General features: G+C 31.6%; 4 protein-coding genes across 5 annotated transcripts; 2 read left to right on the top strand and 2 right to left on the bottom strand.

Moving 5' to 3' along the window:
• Positions 1 to 341: 341 nt before the first annotated feature.
• On the top strand, positions 342 to 1492 carry LOC114165042 (uncharacterized). The gene is made up of 3 exons (XM_028049672.2): positions 342 to 395; positions 552 to 743; positions 1174 to 1492. Exons 2-3 carry the CDS (start codon positions 586 to 588, stop codon positions 1265 to 1267), a joined length of 252 nt encoding a protein of 83 aa, XP_027905473.1. The 5' UTR covers positions 342 to 395; positions 552 to 585; the 3' UTR covers positions 1268 to 1492.
• A 241-nt stretch (positions 1493 to 1733) lies between these two features.
• On the bottom strand, positions 1734 to 5662 carry LOC114166122 (FKBP-like peptidyl-prolyl cis-trans isomerase family protein). Of its 2 annotated transcripts, XM_028050792.2 has the most exons (8): positions 5511 to 5596; positions 5205 to 5245; positions 4993 to 5086; positions 4690 to 4904; positions 3463 to 3572; positions 2930 to 3038; positions 2717 to 2793; positions 1734 to 2215 (listed from the first exon to the last, which is right to left on the bottom strand). In XM_028050792.2, exons 2-8 carry the CDS (start codon positions 5221 to 5223, stop codon positions 2096 to 2098), a joined length of 744 nt encoding a protein of 247 aa, XP_027906593.2. In that variant the 5' UTR covers positions 5224 to 5245; positions 5511 to 5596; the 3' UTR covers positions 1734 to 2095. The 2 variants fall into 2 exon arrangements, with proteins under 2 accessions (XP_027906593.2, XP_027906592.1); XM_028050791.2 differs by lacking the exon at positions 5205 to 5245 and having other exon boundaries at positions 5511 to 5662.
• Positions 5663 to 6686: 1024 nt separating this feature from the next.
• On the top strand, positions 6687 to 9143 carry LOC114166559 (actin-related protein 2/3 complex subunit 5A). Its single transcript, XM_028051306.2, has 4 exons — positions 6687 to 6907; positions 7024 to 7096; positions 7864 to 7964; positions 8840 to 9143. Exons 1-4 carry the CDS (start codon positions 6810 to 6812, stop codon positions 8973 to 8975), a joined length of 408 nt encoding a protein of 135 aa, XP_027907107.2. The 5' UTR covers positions 6687 to 6809; the 3' UTR covers positions 8976 to 9143.
• Positions 9144 to 11147: 2004 nt separating this feature from the next.
• Positions 11148 to 14658, bottom strand: HAT3 (homeobox-leucine zipper protein 3). Its single transcript, XM_028050363.2, has 4 exons — positions 14096 to 14658; positions 13494 to 13834; positions 12650 to 12729; positions 11148 to 12025 (listed from the first exon to the last, which is right to left on the bottom strand). Exons 1-4 carry the CDS (start codon positions 14262 to 14264, stop codon positions 11689 to 11691), a joined length of 927 nt encoding a protein of 308 aa, XP_027906164.2. The 5' UTR covers positions 14265 to 14658; the 3' UTR covers positions 11148 to 11688.
• Between the last annotated feature and the right edge of the window lie 1606 nt (positions 14659 to 16264).

The raw sequence follows: 16264 nt of genomic DNA, 5'->3' as shown, positions 1-16264 counted from the left end.
ATTTTTTAATAATATAAATTCGAAAATATAGACACTAAATTATAAATTACAAAACGAATTAATCTAAATCGTTTAGACTTGTTATTGACTCGTCCATAATTAGTACGAAAATTCTCAAATTAAAAAATGATAATCTCTCAAATATTTAAAAAAAATACAATTTAATCATAAATACTAAATTTAAACAACTAAAAAACACATGATACAATCATTTAGTGTCTGGTATTTATTTTTCCATGGGATTATAATTCTTTTTTGTGAAAACTGAATTTATTGTAAATTTGAAAATAAAATCATCATTTTTATTTTTTACTACAAATCCAAATTTATTTTTAGAGGCACCTCAAGTTCCTAAATTGTTAGCGACATAGTTACAAAACCTTGAAGTTTCAAAGGTGCATGCTTTTCTTTGTGCTTCTAATTATCTGTCACTGTGTCTGTTTTCTGGGGTCATTTGAATTTTGTCTAAATAGATTCCATGTATAATTATAATTATGATACAAAGCTCAAATCTTTTATTCTCTTGTTTTTGTTTTCATAAATCTTTTCAGAGGTGTTTGATTGCTGTGAAGGTTGGCTGATTCTATGCGTTGGTTGGCTTCATTTGATGAGAGAAAATTGTGGGGATGCTTGTTTCTGCCAATTGGCTCTGTTTTCTTTGTTGGGTATTTCTTTGTTGCTGTGATTTCCAAGCTTCTGCCACCTTCTCATGTTCCTCTCATCTCTGCATTGCAAAATGACTGGTAATATTGACGTATGATTCTGTGAGTTGGTTTTTTCATGTCAATGATTTTTCAGCATTGTTGGTTGATTCTGGAGAGGGAATGATAAAAGAGTTTAGAACATAATAGGGGTTTGAAATTGCAAAATATGTTTTTTTATTGATTTGTTTTATTTTTTTCTTTAATTGTTGTTTTGTTTGATATGCCGATGATGGTGAGTGTGTTATGCTTTGTTTCATGAACATGTCATTAATGATACACAAGAGATTCTACGTGATCAGAGATAAAACAATTTCATAAAATAATTTTGAGATTCTACGTGATCAGAGATAAAACAATTTCATAGAATAATTTTGTATAGCTGGTATCTTTGTAATTAATGTTGCCTCTTACTGAGTAATGAGAGAAAAACTCATCATTTTTCTGATTTTGTTTTTGACAAATATAACAGGTACTATTGCTTCTTGTTGCCATTGACTCTCCCTATAATTGTTGTTGCTGTGTACTTTCATTGGCTCAGCATGAAGTTGTTTAAGCATGCTTAGCATAACTTTGCCAGATTTTGAAGGCAGAAATACATGGATGCTGTTGGAGCAACATCCACCTATGTCAATTGTTGTTTTATTATATATGTCAATTGCCATGTTTTATTATTATATATCTATTCATGTTTTGTTGTATCTTTGAAGGTACTCGAGGCCTAAGGAAAGTTATGTACATCATTTAGTCATATTCTAGCAGCATAACTTGTTTCTGAGGTTCATTTATGTCTTATTAATCTTATCTTCATGTCAATGATACCTGAGATTCACCATGATTGTTATACCTTGTTAAACTCTGAAAGCGGTTGAACTATGAAAACTGCAAATAATTCATTCGTTGAAAGAAAATCATGATACTTTTAATTGAAGATATCAAAGGGTGTGTAGAATTAAGAAATAACTTGTGAAGTTTATCATTCAGTATCAATATTATACGCACAATTGTTGGAAACTTTAGTAGCCTTATCCATTAATGAGTAATTCAATGGACCTTTGATTTTATAGTATAAGGACGGTATTGTTTCTTGTCCCTGCTACAATTGTTATTGATTTTCTATCCAATGAAACAAAGATAACAGGATCCTAAAACTGTGAAAACCAAGGTTAACAACTTACAAACCGGAGCAAAAGAAAACACTGGCCAAAGTGAACCAGAGAAAATGGAGAAAAATCTTAACAATGTCAGATTATGATTGCCTCAAAGCAAGAAGCTAAAGGTTGTGTGTTGCTATTTCTATATAGTACAACCATAATTGAGTTCCTAACTAGAATAATCTGTGCTTTGTGCCTTCAGTGGTCATGATTTAGACCAACTCAGATGGCAATTTTGTCTTAATTGCAAATGACATCTGAGTAAAAGGCTACTGTTCTCCTTTCACAGTTTTGTACGCTTAATAGCTCCACATCAAAAACTTCAAACTGTTTTGAGCTGAAAAAGGTTGAAGGTCCTACCTGCAGAAGAAAAAACATCAGCCATTCTACTCAAGAGAGATTACTACTTATTTTGAAATTGTGTTTCTGAGAATTTCAGTGCAGTTGCAAGAAATGTAAAGTTGATGAGCTATTGTTAAAAAAGTGCTCAAGAATCAGGATTGAAACCTATACTTCACTCCAATTTGCACATATTGAAATGAAATTTCTTATTGAATATCATGGTAACAGTTTAGATTAGTTATTACAAAAAGATTAAGATGGATCCAAGTAATAGACTTTTCACATATTCTGCCAAAATTTCTTCTGCATATGCTGGTGTATAAAATCAAATTCTACCCACTTAAAGGAAAGGATCATGGTCAATCATAACAAGCTAATAGTTTTGAGTAAAACACAATGAAAATTTCTTCGACCTTAGAATGGATTAAGTTCTAAGCAGTCAATATCATATAATATGGGAAAACCCCAAAATGGATTAGAGAAAATGATAAAAGAAAAATAAGAGATGTTGGAACTCACTGGTGGTCCAAGTTCAGGGGGGATGATGATTCTTCTCTTCCCACCTGGTTTCATTTCTCTAATTCCCTCCTCAAATCCTACATCAGAAAATGTACTTTTCACACTTCTTTCTGCACTTTTTCTTTAAGGGAGAGGCAAAAATCAAGAAAAGGATGCATACTTTCTTCATAAAATTGCAAGGAAATTTACATTTCTAAATCTAAAAATTTTAACCTGGAACTAATGCCTTGGTACCCATGCGGATTTTGGCAGGAGTACCCTGCAAGTAAGTGCTGTCGATTCGACGACCAGATTCATTATAACCAACATAGTGAAAAGTTACCTGCAAGGCATGATTTACAAGCAAATTAGTGAATATAATTTGTGCATACAAATCATTCTTTTAAATTGCAGTGCCTAAAAGTTCCAGTCTTGCAGCTGAAAATGACATTTTTTAAGATTGCTTCCCACTTTCAACCAATCACCACCTCACCTAGTGTCTAACTATAGTCTAAATCCTTGACAGATGATAAAACAATGTTAAAAAAGGGTAAAATTTTACACTGACTGGTAAAATTTTACACTGATTGGGAGTTTATTTTGTTATACACTAATAGTTAAGAAAGCATAAGTAACACAGAAATCATATAAGGATTTTATTTCCTATCATAATCTGAGTTTAACACCAGAATTTCAACCTTTCTAACTTACTGACAAATATTCATTTAAAAAAAAACAGTAGATTGGAAAGAAAATAAAAGAAAAACCTGCTGACCATCCTTTGGGCAATCACCTTCACCAACTACAAAATCCCGGTATATGAGCCCTGACTCACTCTTTAAATAGTTTTCTGAAGATACTATTTTAACTTGAAAACCTGAAATGTATTACAACAATAAACCAGACAATCATATGCAAAAGAACCATCCAAGAAGATCACAACAAATGAATTTCACAGAAGGCTCCTAAATTTAACACCTGAAGTTCAATAGACAAACACAATTGAGAAACTGACCAGAGTCACCACAGCATAAAAAGTACTAGAACTTGTTTAACTAAACTTAGAAAGTAGCATAATAGCAACAACAATACCCGTATGATGAAGTGAGCTACGTGGACCATAGACGTCATTGGACTCAGTTAAAGAATATACCATGGAAAGTAACACAACCATTTGATAAAAACAAAGATAAACTCAGAAACCATGGTCCAATTTATAGAATATACCATAGAAAGTAAGACAATCATGTGCAAAAAAACAAATGTAAGCTCAGAAACCATGGTCCGATTTAAAGAATATACCATAGAAAGTAAGATAATCACGTGTCGAAAACAAATGTAAGCTCAGAAACCATGGTCAAGCTCGGATACGTCTCATAAATGATGAGTCCCGTGTCCGTGTCCGACACTTATCGGATACCGATGCACATACAACACTCGTACGACACATTTCGATGAAGTATCCAATTTGAAAGACATTTTTGTCTCAAACATGATTTTGACATAGTTCCAACACAATGTTAATAATCACAAAATACAATGATTTTCTAAAAAACCCATAAACTTGTAACTTATTACATAAGTTTCTATAATAATCATAGAAGTAAGGAACAAATATTATATGATCACTACTTTTCGTGTTTTGGGTATTAGATAAATAGATTAAATTCATTTTTGTATTAATTGACAATGTATTTAAATTATTATATTTGACTAGTCTTATTTATAGATGATTTTTAGTATATAAATACATCATGATCTAATATATAGATTTGTGTCCTTGTGTCCTACATTTTGTAAACTACATGTGTCGAAGTGTCTCTGTCGTGTTCGTGGCTGGTCTCCGTGTTAGTATCCGTGCTACCAAAGAAAGTAATATAATCATGTGCAAGAAACACATGTAAGCTCAGACATTATGGAACGGAAACTGGAAAGCATATAGGTAAATCAGAACTAGATCATTAAATTCATGAATGAAAAAAAATCATTGTCACCTTCTCTGATAAAATTTGGGAAGTCCTCCGGCGCATTGTTTTCCTTCTGTATCCGCCGATTTTGTTGTAGCAACCGTTTTTCGTCATAAGGATTCGTACTCTTTGTCTTCGCATAAGAAGACAAAGTTGGAAAAAAACCAGTTGAGACCAAGACAGAGAAGAAGAGTGTTCTCCTCAATGATTTTTCAGAACGCAACATGCAACTATCCTGCACTCTATCCTCACAGACAAAACATAACAAACCAAATCACAATTCATTACCCAAATTTCCCAAAAGAAAATCAATCCATATGCCACTCTTACAGGTAATAATCCTTTGAATTTTGGTTTGTGCATCCATGAGTTAATTGCTTCCTCTGAGAAAATATAGTTCCTTGTACAGCACAAGGGAAGTTCACTGCCCAAAACAGTAAAACCCTTTTTAGTACCTGCAAAAAACTTCCATTCCCTAATTGTTCACTAATCATGTAAACCCTAAAGCAACATTGTCAGCTCCAAATTGTTCAAAGACATACTATTTACATTAAATTTCATTGTCTCTCACTCCAACACATACCTGGGAATGTAAAAATTCCAATCAGAATTAGAAGATTCTACCAACATATTATGAGTGGAGTAAAACTGGGTAGAGGAAAGGATCAAACCCCAGAATCACATTACACCCAAATGTTAAAGATTTGGACAGGCACAACATACTAAATTTAACATAAAAAACAAAGCATAAAACCAATACAATTCACATAACACTGAACATAAACATAGAAAGATATTTAAGGTGGAATTAGGAATCTGATGCAAAAGGGTGTCTGAGAAAGACTTACACCGAAAAGACGACAACATAGCCTCTGAGAGCAGAAGCACACAGCACAGCACAACACCTGTTTCGTGTGGCTTCTACCTTATCTACTCTGTTTGCCCGTTAAGCATATGAACAAAATTTGGATCATTTTTTTTTTTACTTTTTTAAGAGTTTATTCAACATAATTATTTTACTATCAATTCTTTAATTCTATGAATAAAAAAATTGTTTCAAACCACCATTGGTAGATTCGATCTTGAACACAAGGATTATTACCAGAAATTATGGTAGAAAATTAATAGATTAAAACAATATTTTCTCTTTTGTTTAATTTTAAATTAAACACAAATAATTAGGATAATAACATAATAATAACTTAATTAGGATAAAAAAAAAGTATTTTTCATTGAAAATACCACATGTAATCTCATTATAAATTATTATTAATTTGACTTTTAAAATAAGTACTATTATATATATATATATATATATATATATATATATATATATATATATAATATAATATAAAGATATATCAAATATTATACCATCAATAATTTTATATAAAAAATAAATTTTTTCTAATTAAATTATTAAACTATAATTTTATATAATTATAATTATTTTTGTTGAAATTGAATAACAATTATACTTTTAGTGCAATTTAAATTCATATATTATATCAATTTTAATGTTTATAAATGTATTAAATAATTTTATATTGATATACAAGTTTTATGTATAATTTATGTGATAGAAATTTTCATTTCAATTAAGTTTAAAATATCATATTTTAATTAAAAAATGTTAAACAGTGTAAATTTGCTCCATATTATGTAATATTTAACTTAATTTAACCTGTTGTAATTTGATTTCTAATAATTATTTATGATCGGATCAAAGTTCAAAATCATTTTACACATGGTATATATATTTTATTCTCATAATTAAGAAAAATTATGTTTTGACAAAAACAAATTTAACAAAATTGTTATAAATAGAATTAAAATGGATTATTTTTTTTTAAACCAAAATAAAGTAATAAAATAATACTTCTTTACTTAAATCGGTAATTTGTCAAGTTAAGAAACTCTTTGTTAAACTATCACTTTCCCATAATTAATTCATACAATTTTTTGTTGTTTCCATTAAAATTTCTTTGTCTCTTCAAATTTCGTTTTTTTTTTTTTTTTTAACAAGCAAACATTATTTTTGTGGAAGAACATAGGACCCACACCCTGACGAGGTAAGGTAGTTCTTCCAACCTCAGTTTTTTCTGGTTTGGTTTGGTGAAAGGAAGAGGAAAAGAAGAAAATTGAAAATGGCTGGTGCAGAAGGGTTCGTGGAAGCAGATAATGCAGAGGCCCTTATCACCAGAATTGAACACAAATCCCGCAAGATCGAAACTTTACTCAAACAGTACCAACCCCTCTACTCCTTTTCTTCTCTCATCACTGCATCCATCAATTAATTCCCTCTATTTGTTTTCTTATTATCATCATCACCATCATCTGTGGTGTGTAATGCAATTTCAGGTATAAACCCGTGGAAGCTCTTAAAACCGCTCTTGAAGGCACCTATGCCATCATTGGGGATGAGCGTTGCAAGGTTTCTCCCTCACCCCTCCTTCTGTTTTTTGTATATTTTTTCTGACATTTTTTTTTTCATCTTTTTGGAAAGAAATTTGATACTTAACTGTTATTTTTGTGATAGTGTTTGTGTTTGCATTTTATTTTGATCATTGTGGAACTGAAGCTGTGTTTGATTAGTTGGGAAAACTACCCTGATACTCGTGATTTCTTCGAAATTCACATAAAATTCCTGGCTTTTTGATATGCCCCCTTTGAGGAACACATAGTGTGATGCTTCTCATGTATAATAGAAGTGTCATTGTAATTTATTTCAAACAATTAAGGAGAGATAGTATAGAAAGGCAAAAGAATGATCATGTGAATTTCAAAGAAGTCATGGGAAGTGTCGGTGTATTTGTTCTTGTTATTATCATCCCTAATAAGCTATTTTCAGCTAGCAAGAATGTGTAGTTTCTTTCCCCTATTGTTGCTTTGGAGATCTTGTGCAATTCAATTGATGTTTTCTAATTTCTTGAAATCATACCTTACTTTTCATGTATTTTGGATTTCTTTTTATGTTTTCTTTTTAAATTTTAGAGTTTGATGCTTAAATATTTGTGCATACCTTTGATTTTGATTGCTGAGAAACAAAAACAATGTTCCCCCCACCCCCTTTAAATCCAAGTTCAACCTGTAAAGACTATTCCTTTGATTACATTTACAATTGTGATGGAACTTTCTGTAATATGTTGAAACTTGAAATTGTGGCATATTTTAATTTACCTTTATCTTTTCTTTTTTCAGTCAGCACATTGGATTGTGGTACATAGAGCTATAATGGCTATAAAAGATGTGGATGGGATGCTTTCTTCATTGGATCCTGAGTACTATGATATCCTAATGAAGTGAGTGGTGAAGTATATCTTTCTTGAATTCATTTTTATTTTCAGTTCTAATTTGGCTTGCTTGTCATTCTTTTAGTACAAAATTGCTTAGATGATGTTAAAATTCTGAGGTTTATAGTTAATGATGATTGTAGTTTGGCCTGTGTTCCACCTTGCATGATATGTGCTACACTAGAACAATTACAGCTAGATATAGAAATATGGACTGTAATAAACATAAGGGCACTTTGTACATGTATTTTTTTCAGAAATGGAATGATAATCTTTTGGTAAAGTAAACCTGTGATGTAGGAACGAAATGACTTAATCTCTTGATCTTCTCTGCTATACAATTCTTCATTCAACCTCATTTCATTCTGGAATTCCTGTAGGCTGTTTCTGTCCTAATATTTTAGAAGCCTTCTGAATTATGTATGTATTATTTAGACAAAGCAAAGTTCATGTTGATAAATCTATGATGAGAAGAAACTGAAAAAAAAAAAAATAGATGAACTTGATAAAACATGTTGATGAATCTATGATGATAGTCTTTGTAGAACCACACTACAAAAGCTAACCATTTGAGTCTTATAAACCCCTTGGAGTTCCATACCTCGATTTGTGACTCAAATCCCATGCCTAACAACTTGTTTAGCAAAAAGAACTCCACCTAAGATATTCCCACAACAGAAATTCATTGAAACAACACTTTCTTCTGTTCTTTCACATTTTTAAGAAAGCTAAGGCATTAAATGAGTCTTTCATTCAACAATATTAATCTTAACTGTGTTAGATGACTTTAGATAACTACTGGTATTTAACAATATGATAGTAACTAGTAGATAGCAAATGATATTCTTGCACCATTTTCTGTCCTAAGAAGTTATCTTCCTTAGGTACTTGTATAGAGGCTTAGCTACCGGAGATCGTCCCACGTGCGATCAATGTCTTCGGATTCATGAAAAATTGACAGAGAAAGCAGGACTTGGTTGCATCCTACGTTTTCTGACTGATACTGTAAATACAGTTTGATTTCTGAACTACCTTTATATTTGAATTTTTGTTCTTCTCCTTTGGTGTTTTTGATTTTTCTTTTGTCTATGCAAGACTACAACAATCAATGTAGTGAAGTATCAGGGAAATATATTATTAATGTTGGATTGTTGGATTCAAAGTAATATGAACCTTACCTTTTCAATACTCATTGAAAAATCTGAGACATCAAAAGCACTTTTAGAGGAGCTTCTGACTTCATAACTTACCTCCAGCATTCTCACAAAACAGATTTTTCCCTGACCTATAGAGTTTCAAATTACTTTTGGAGAACTTCAATACATTTTTGATTGCAAAACATTCTGTGATATAGAATCAGATATGGTGCAGAAATGAAACTCATACCATGAGTTGAACTCTGAAATGAATTTTGAAGCCATTGGCCAACTTTTTCCTTCAAAACCTGTATTTTCTAAATATGTATCTAGTTCCAGAAAAATGTTTGTGGATCTCATTAACTTCATGCTAGGACCCTTTTAACACATTTTTTATTGGCTAAAGTCTATGTGAATCTCATTAATTTGAGAATGAAATCCGCAAAATGAAAAATATAACTTAGATATTTAGTGAGATCCATGAATTTTACCCAATACAAAAGTATAGGTGAAAAAAGAGTGTATTACTAAATTTTTCAATATAGATAGATAGGGTGGAATAATACTTATTACCAATGCTGAAGTTTTTTCTTTTATATTGTTTGATTTGGACTTTCGCCGGAATTTGCATACTGATTTTGTTTTTATTTTTGATGATAATGTTTTTTTTAATTAAGTTGGATTTTATTTTAAGTGGATTTTGTAAGTTGGCAAATTCATTCTTTGATTTTGTTGCTTATTTTGAATAATATCTACCTGACTTCTACGTAACACTAATAACATTGCATCACTTAAAATAATAACATGAACGAAATTAATTCAGAAGAAATAAAGAGTATAAAAAGGACTATTAATTACAGCTACAACTCCTTTTAGGAAAAAGATTGATTTTCTCCTTCTCAGCTGTTTTCTAGCTTATTTTCTAGATATTTCAGCTTTATTTAAAAGATAACATTTTTTTATCAATCACTTTAAATTCAAAAATAGTTTTTGTTCCTCTAAATTATTTTTTTGTTGCAATTACAGAATCCAAGGGACAATTTTTATTTTGCTCTTAAGAGGTGTAATCCCCAAATTATCCATGCATTTAATTAATATATTACAGCCATAATCAACCACATACCCTATTTTGCTGATTTACAAAGTATAATCAATTTCTTAAAAAATACTGAAACTTATTAGCGTATACTTGGTTATCAACAAAGTTACACAGATAAAAACTGATTATGATTTGTTCTAATTATAATGTATTGTCAAAATAATCTAACATGTCTAGAACACACTAAAGAGAATTGTTAGTGCTTTTAATGCTTAAAGAATTTTGTAACCACAGCAGAAAAAGTAAAGAAGAAAAGGAATTCACATTACACTGAACATCAACACGTGGTAACTGCTAAATAGGCTTTATATTACTATATGTGAGGTAATATTATCTTTAGCAGGAAACAAGAGCTTATAGTGGAACAAATAAAATAGTTGAAGGTTTGTTAGTGGATCAAATTTCACACAGCACCAGCCACAGAGACAAATTCTTTGTAAACAAATCTGATAATAAAACTAAAAACCAAAGTCAAACCCAAAAGGGAAACACTCAAAAACAGCATTGGCCAAAGTTACAACACGAAAGTTGTAGCCATGGCTCTGATATGGCCCATGATGCTACCTTTAATCATGCTTGTTAGTTACTTCTCTTTGAAAAAACTTTACTTTGACACACACATGATGATGATACAAGCTCTGTCACCACTCACTAGTGCGTAACCACACATTTTTTTTTTTTTTTACCTTTGTTCAGTTCTTGAAAAAGGGTATTGGAAATCCACATCTTAAGGAGAATGAAGTGTGCAGAAAGAGCCAAAGTTGAGTCCCACAATCTGACTCATATTAGACCAAAAAAGATGGGAAATCAGAGCAAAAGATGCAGAAAAACATTTCTAAATGAGACCACACTCATGGGAATCCCTTTGATTCTGTCACCCTCCCCTACATTGCACAAAATCCCACCTCTCATCTCACCATGTGGCATCACAAATCCTATGAAAAGGAACAAATAAAATAAGATAAAAAACACATTATTCTAACACCCTTTTCCATCTTTCCAAGGTTAACAGAAACTATTCAGCATATGAAAACACTAACTGCTTTAACATATCCAAACTTTACACATCCTAAAGTTCACTAAAGCATGTTCTATCCAGGCTCAAAATAAAATAAGCCTAGACAAAAAGAGTTCATTTCATAGCCAAAACCATGATGATTCCATTTGCCTCCCTTTTTCCTCTTTACAATCCCCACCTTTTTTTACATTCTGGAAATTAGTTTTTGGAATGTATTTTCAAAACTGCATTTATACAATCCAAAAACCAATTTCTAGAACAGTATTGTCCATTCTAGAAATTAATTTTTGGAATATAAATAAGAAAGGAAAGTGCAACAAAAAATTAAGGGAGCAAATAGAATTTCCCAACCTCAATACCTAGCAAGTAACCAAAACCTAACATAACTATTTTGTTGATTCATTTCTGTCTACCACCTAAAAATGTCTTAGCTTCCGTCCTGATCTTTACCCTACCACCACAGCCAGGAGTAGTGATCAACTACGGCGGGGGACGGCGCTGAATTGACATTGCCGCCCAAGGGTTGACAGGCACCGGCCGTCGGATGGTAGGGCCTAATGGGTTGTGATTGGCCGGAGGCGGCGGCACAGAAGGCATGGCGGCCGATGAAGATGATGCAGATGAGACAGCAACACGCTCACATGAAGGGCACATTGTAAGAGTGGTTGGAGGGTTCATGTGCATGTAGAGCTGTGGGGAAAACTTCAATGCTCTTAGCTCTTGCACTTCCTTCTGCAGCCTCCTATTGTCCTCAGTTAGATTCTCATAGCACCTCTTTAAGTATTCACAATCCACTTCAGTCTGCTTCAGCTTGGTCCTATTGAACCAAAAGCATTGACATCACTCTCCTTTTTTCATCACACAATGCAAGACAAAGTAACACGTGACATTACACACACAACAACAAAGCCACATCAATTTTCATTGTCAATCACACTTTAATTTACTAGTTTATATCACTTTATTAGATTATCATTGTAAAGTTGGAAATTTGTGTACTTCCATTAACTAATGAAAAAATGAAGTAAACACCAAAGATTCCAAAATTTGACTTCAAAATCCATCATCACCAAATTACTACATGTTTGTCTGTGCTGTGGGCCCGAGCATGCACATGCCTGTGTTTTATTTCAAAAAATTAAAATAAAAAACCAGCTACAACTTTATATACTTTAATGTCTCACAAAAGTTGTGTTATTGATAACACTCAAATTGGTGAGATTTCATTATGAATGTTGGAGTTATCTTGAAGTTACTGTTAAAGAAGAATGACATTGGTGGGGAACAACAAATCCTTCTAAATAGATAACAACACAGTGGGGCATACATGTTAAAGAATCTTGTTTGAAGAAAGACAATGAACAATGTCAGAACACAATATTCATTATTCAGTGATTATATACAAAAGTGTCAAGAATATCCCTTGGATGAAAATCCTCACCTTGCTCTTCTGTTCTGAAACCACACTTCAACCTGCCTAGGACTCAGATTCAACTGCTTTGCCAAAGCTTGCTTTTGTTTCTACAAATAACAATAATAAGTTTGGGAATAAATGCCACCATTGAATCATACTTCCAACACAAATGAATAATTCATAATAAACCTTATCCTATCCTGAAATTATAAACAAAGTTTGATTTAGCAGCTGATTTTTACAATTTCAATCATTTTTCTCAATGATTTTACTGTCACTTTGTGAAAAGAAGAAAGTCAGAATGATTCATCACAAAAGTTAGACATTAGATCAATTTACATGAGATTAAGCAGTAAGTTATGCTAAAAGAAGGGCTTTTCTTCATTTATTTGAGGAATTCATGCGAGACTTTAAGATGACTCCAACCACGATTTCAGCCACAATGGTCGCAACATATCCACAGTTTCTGTCAAAAGGTTTTCGGTTTTATGTCACCATAACCACAATTTCTGCCAAAAGGTTTTCAGTTTTGTGTCACCATGACCACAATTTCTGTCAAAACCACCGTTTTGGCTGAAATGTAATGCCTTTGGTCTTATGTCACCACCACCATATTTTCAGCTTCAAGGTGTTCAGTTTTATGTCACTTTGACCACAATTTCAGCCAAAATCACTAACAGCAATTATTCAATCAGAAATGTATTTGGACAAAAACCTCTTCTGCAGCGCATTGCATAAACTTCAATTCTAAATCAAACATCACCAAAATCACTTGAAGAAACAGTGTTTTTGCGACTACAAGTTTGATCATTCCAAAATAGGTATTATCATTGCAATAGAAATTACAAAAATTTTATTATGTTTGACTCACCGGATTCAGAGTGTTGTGTTCCTTGAAAGTTTCTTCAAGCACCAAGGCCTGTTCTTTTGACAACCTCAGTTTCTTCCTCGACGTGTCGCCGTCCCCGTCGCCATCACCACCACACCCTCCGCCATCATCATCTTCACTTCCACCTCGAGAACATGACCCTCTCTCATTCTCCTCTCTTTCGCTCCTCTTCCCGCTGATGCTTGAAACTGCGCTGTTCGGTGAAGACACACCGTTTTCCTCGTAGCATGGTGCCGATGGTGGTGGTGGCGGCGGCAAGTTCACATCTATTCCAAAGAAGAACGGTGGAGGTTCGGAGCTCCGATTGGTAACATGAGACGCACCTGAGCAATGGCAAAACGCGTAGTTTAACACAGAAATTTCAAAGGTTATAAAAATGAAAAAAAAAAAAACAAAGGGTGAGTGTTCTTGACAGCATGAAAAATATGAGAAATGGGTTTCTTATTTCAGCGAAAAAATGTGTACGAAAGAAGAAAAAGAAAGTTTTTTTTTTCACAAATAAACATTTGGAGGAAACTAGAAGCCATGGAAAAGGGAACAAGTTAAAAGCATGAAGAAATGAATTGAAAAAAATGAAACTTTACCATGGAGATGGAACAAATTATTGAAAGAAGAAGCCCTTTGGTTTGGAACAGGTTGAGGAGGTTTGTGCATGTTGAAAGGGTGTTGTTGTTGTTCATTCATGTTATTATCGTCATTCTCTCCCCATCTCAAACTCAACCCCAAGCCCAACCCATCATCTTTTTCAGCCATTGTTGTGTCAAAGTGAAGACTTTTCTTTGATTTTGGACTGTGTAGAAGAGATTCAGCAAATGGGGTAGACTTTAGTGACAGTGAGGGTAAGCTTTTTGAAGAACAGGAAAAGAACAGAACACAGAAGTGTGTGTGTATATATCTATAGATATATAGATATATAGGGAGAGATAAATACTACTGAAGAGGGTGTGAAAGAGAAAGCTGAGAAAGAGTAAATAGGCACAATAGAGTTAATGATGAGATGTGTCAGAGAACCAAATTGGTTCAATCATCATATGACATGGCTTGTACTGGGTACTACAAAGCAACATTGTCCTATGATGAATTTCAAAGCTTAGGTTGCTTTTTAACCATGGTTGTGTTGTTGTGCTGTGAAAAAAGATGAGAATGATGCATTCAAGAGTGTTGTTTTTGGGGTTCGGAAATTCATTTATTGCAGAAGGTTGAAGCTTAATGAGAAGAGAAGTAACTTACCTAATTTAGGATTTGTATATTTTTATGTTGACCAACGTTAAATTTTATGCTTTTAGTTACAATGCACGTTAAAGATATTTTTATGTACATTTGTTTAATCATGCATTAATAACCGTAACCAGTTAAAGATATTTCCTTTTCTTCTTATTCAGAAACTAAATAGGATAAGAAATTTAAACATGGATTAAAAAAATCTGGCTTGTGTTTTTTAGTTTTATTAACCTTGTATAATTTTTTTTTTATTAAATGGCCTTGTTAAATAGAATACATTGGCTAAATACATTTGACATTGGCTAAATATATTTGTCTTAATTTTAATTACATATTTGTATTTAAAAAGTTCAATAAACATGAATGATAAGAAAAAAAAATTGTACTTTAATGCACATATTTTAAAATAGTATAATCTTATAAAATGTGAAGAATAATTATATTTAAAAGAAAATTTAATTAGTTATTATTTGCGTGAGAGGAATTACATCATTATTTTCTGTCACGAAAAAAGAATTATTTTAATTTAATAAAATATAAAATAGTCTTACTAAAAAATAAAATACAGTGATTTTAAAGACTATTCTTTTATATAATAGTGTAAATATAACATAAAATAGTCTTATTGAAAAATAATATTATAGCAGTTTTAAAAAATTGTATCCGTAGGTAAAGATACTGATGACCTTACCAAATATTTGTAAGAGAACTATATAGTTTATTTATACAAACGTACTTTTCATTTAATAATAGTCTTTAAAAATAGTATATTGTCAATATATATATTAAAATTAATATTATACATTATTTAAAAGAGTAGAATGGAAATCTAATCTTAAAATAAGAAAATCCTAGAAAGTAATATTAGTTATTATTAATGTGATTTTTTTATTTAAATCAGCATTTAACTTGATAAATACGGATAGTTTTATTTATTAAACTAAAAATAACGGCTGTAACACTATCTTAAGAAAAATGATATTTTCTATAAAATCAGTAAATTGGTAATTTTAATTTATCCCAACATCAAAACTATACATATTGAGTGCAACAATAATATTACAAAATCCCATAATTTATTTTACCAATTTATTTATTTATTTATGATAGTGATGTGGTTTGCTTGTGTTCTCTGTTGAGTTGAGAAGAAAAAGTGGCTTTTTTCATGGTTGACTGTTGAATCATGATCTCATCATATAGATGATGATAGATAGCTAGATGTATGTTTATGTGTCATCATTAAATGGGTCCCACTGTTGCTAAATATAAAACATAAAAAAAACATTAATTATTATAAAATTTCTCTAAGATCCCATCGTATTAATTTTAGTTTTAGGTTAAATCATTTCAGAGGTATTCACTTTTGTAGCAAAATCTCAAGTAAATCTCCTCATTTTTATTTAATTCAATTGAGTTTTTATTTTATTTTTGAAATTTTGTTGCTTTCTTTACGTTAGTTGTCCACTGTGCTAATTATGTGCCCACGTGGTTTTTTTATTTTTATTTTTTATTTTTTTTATTTTTTTTATTTT

The sequence above is a fragment of the Vigna unguiculata genome, chromosome 10 (genome assembly GCF_037176805.1).
Source record: "Vigna unguiculata cultivar grain cowpea cultivar isolate G323 ecotype 2 chromosome 10, ASM3717680v1, whole genome shotgun sequence".
NCBI classification, from domain to species: Eukaryota; Viridiplantae; Streptophyta; class Magnoliopsida; order Fabales; family Fabaceae; genus Vigna; species Vigna unguiculata.
Note: the sequence above shows the minus strand (reverse complement) of the source record. Positions and strands in the feature narration are given on the sequence as shown.

Coding starts and splice junctions, on each gene's coding strand:
- LOC114166559 (XM_028051306.2), top strand. CDS start 6,810: ATGGCTGGTGCAGAAGGGTTCGTGGAAGCAGATAATGCAGAGGCCCTT. Junction 6,908..7,023: donor ATCGAAACTTTACTCAAACA/GTACCAACCCCT, acceptor ATGCAATTTCAG/GTATAAACCCGTGGAAGCTC. Junction 7,965..8,839: donor TACTATGATATCCTAATGAA/GTGAGTGGTGAA, acceptor TATCTTCCTTAG/GTACTTGTATAGAGGCTTAG.
- LOC114166122 (XM_028050791.2), bottom strand. Junction 3,573..4,689: donor CCCAAATTTTATCAGAGAAG/GTGACAATGATT, acceptor AATACATTTCAG/GTTTTCAAGTTAAAATAGTA. Junction 2,794..2,929: donor TACCAAGGCATTAGTTCCAG/GTTAAAATTTTT, acceptor TTTCTGATGTAG/GATTTGAGGAGGGAATTAGA.
- HAT3 (XM_028050363.2), bottom strand. CDS start 14,264: ATGGCTGAAAAAGATGATGGGTTGGGCTTGGGGTTGAGTTTGAGATGG. Junction 13,835..14,095: donor TAATTTGTTCCATCTCCATG/GTAAAGTTTCAT, acceptor GCCATTGCTCAG/GTGCGTCTCATGTTACCAAT. Junction 12,026..12,649: donor TTTCAGAACAGAAGAGCAAG/GTGAGGATTTTC, acceptor TTGGTTCAATAG/GACCAAGCTGAAGCAGACTG.
- LOC114165042 (XM_028049672.2), top strand. CDS start 586: ATGCGTTGGTTGGCTTCATTTGATGAGAGAAAATTGTGGGGATGCTTG. Junction 744..1,173: donor TCTGCATTGCAAAATGACTG/GTAATATTGACG, acceptor CAAATATAACAG/GTACTATTGCTTCTTGTTGC.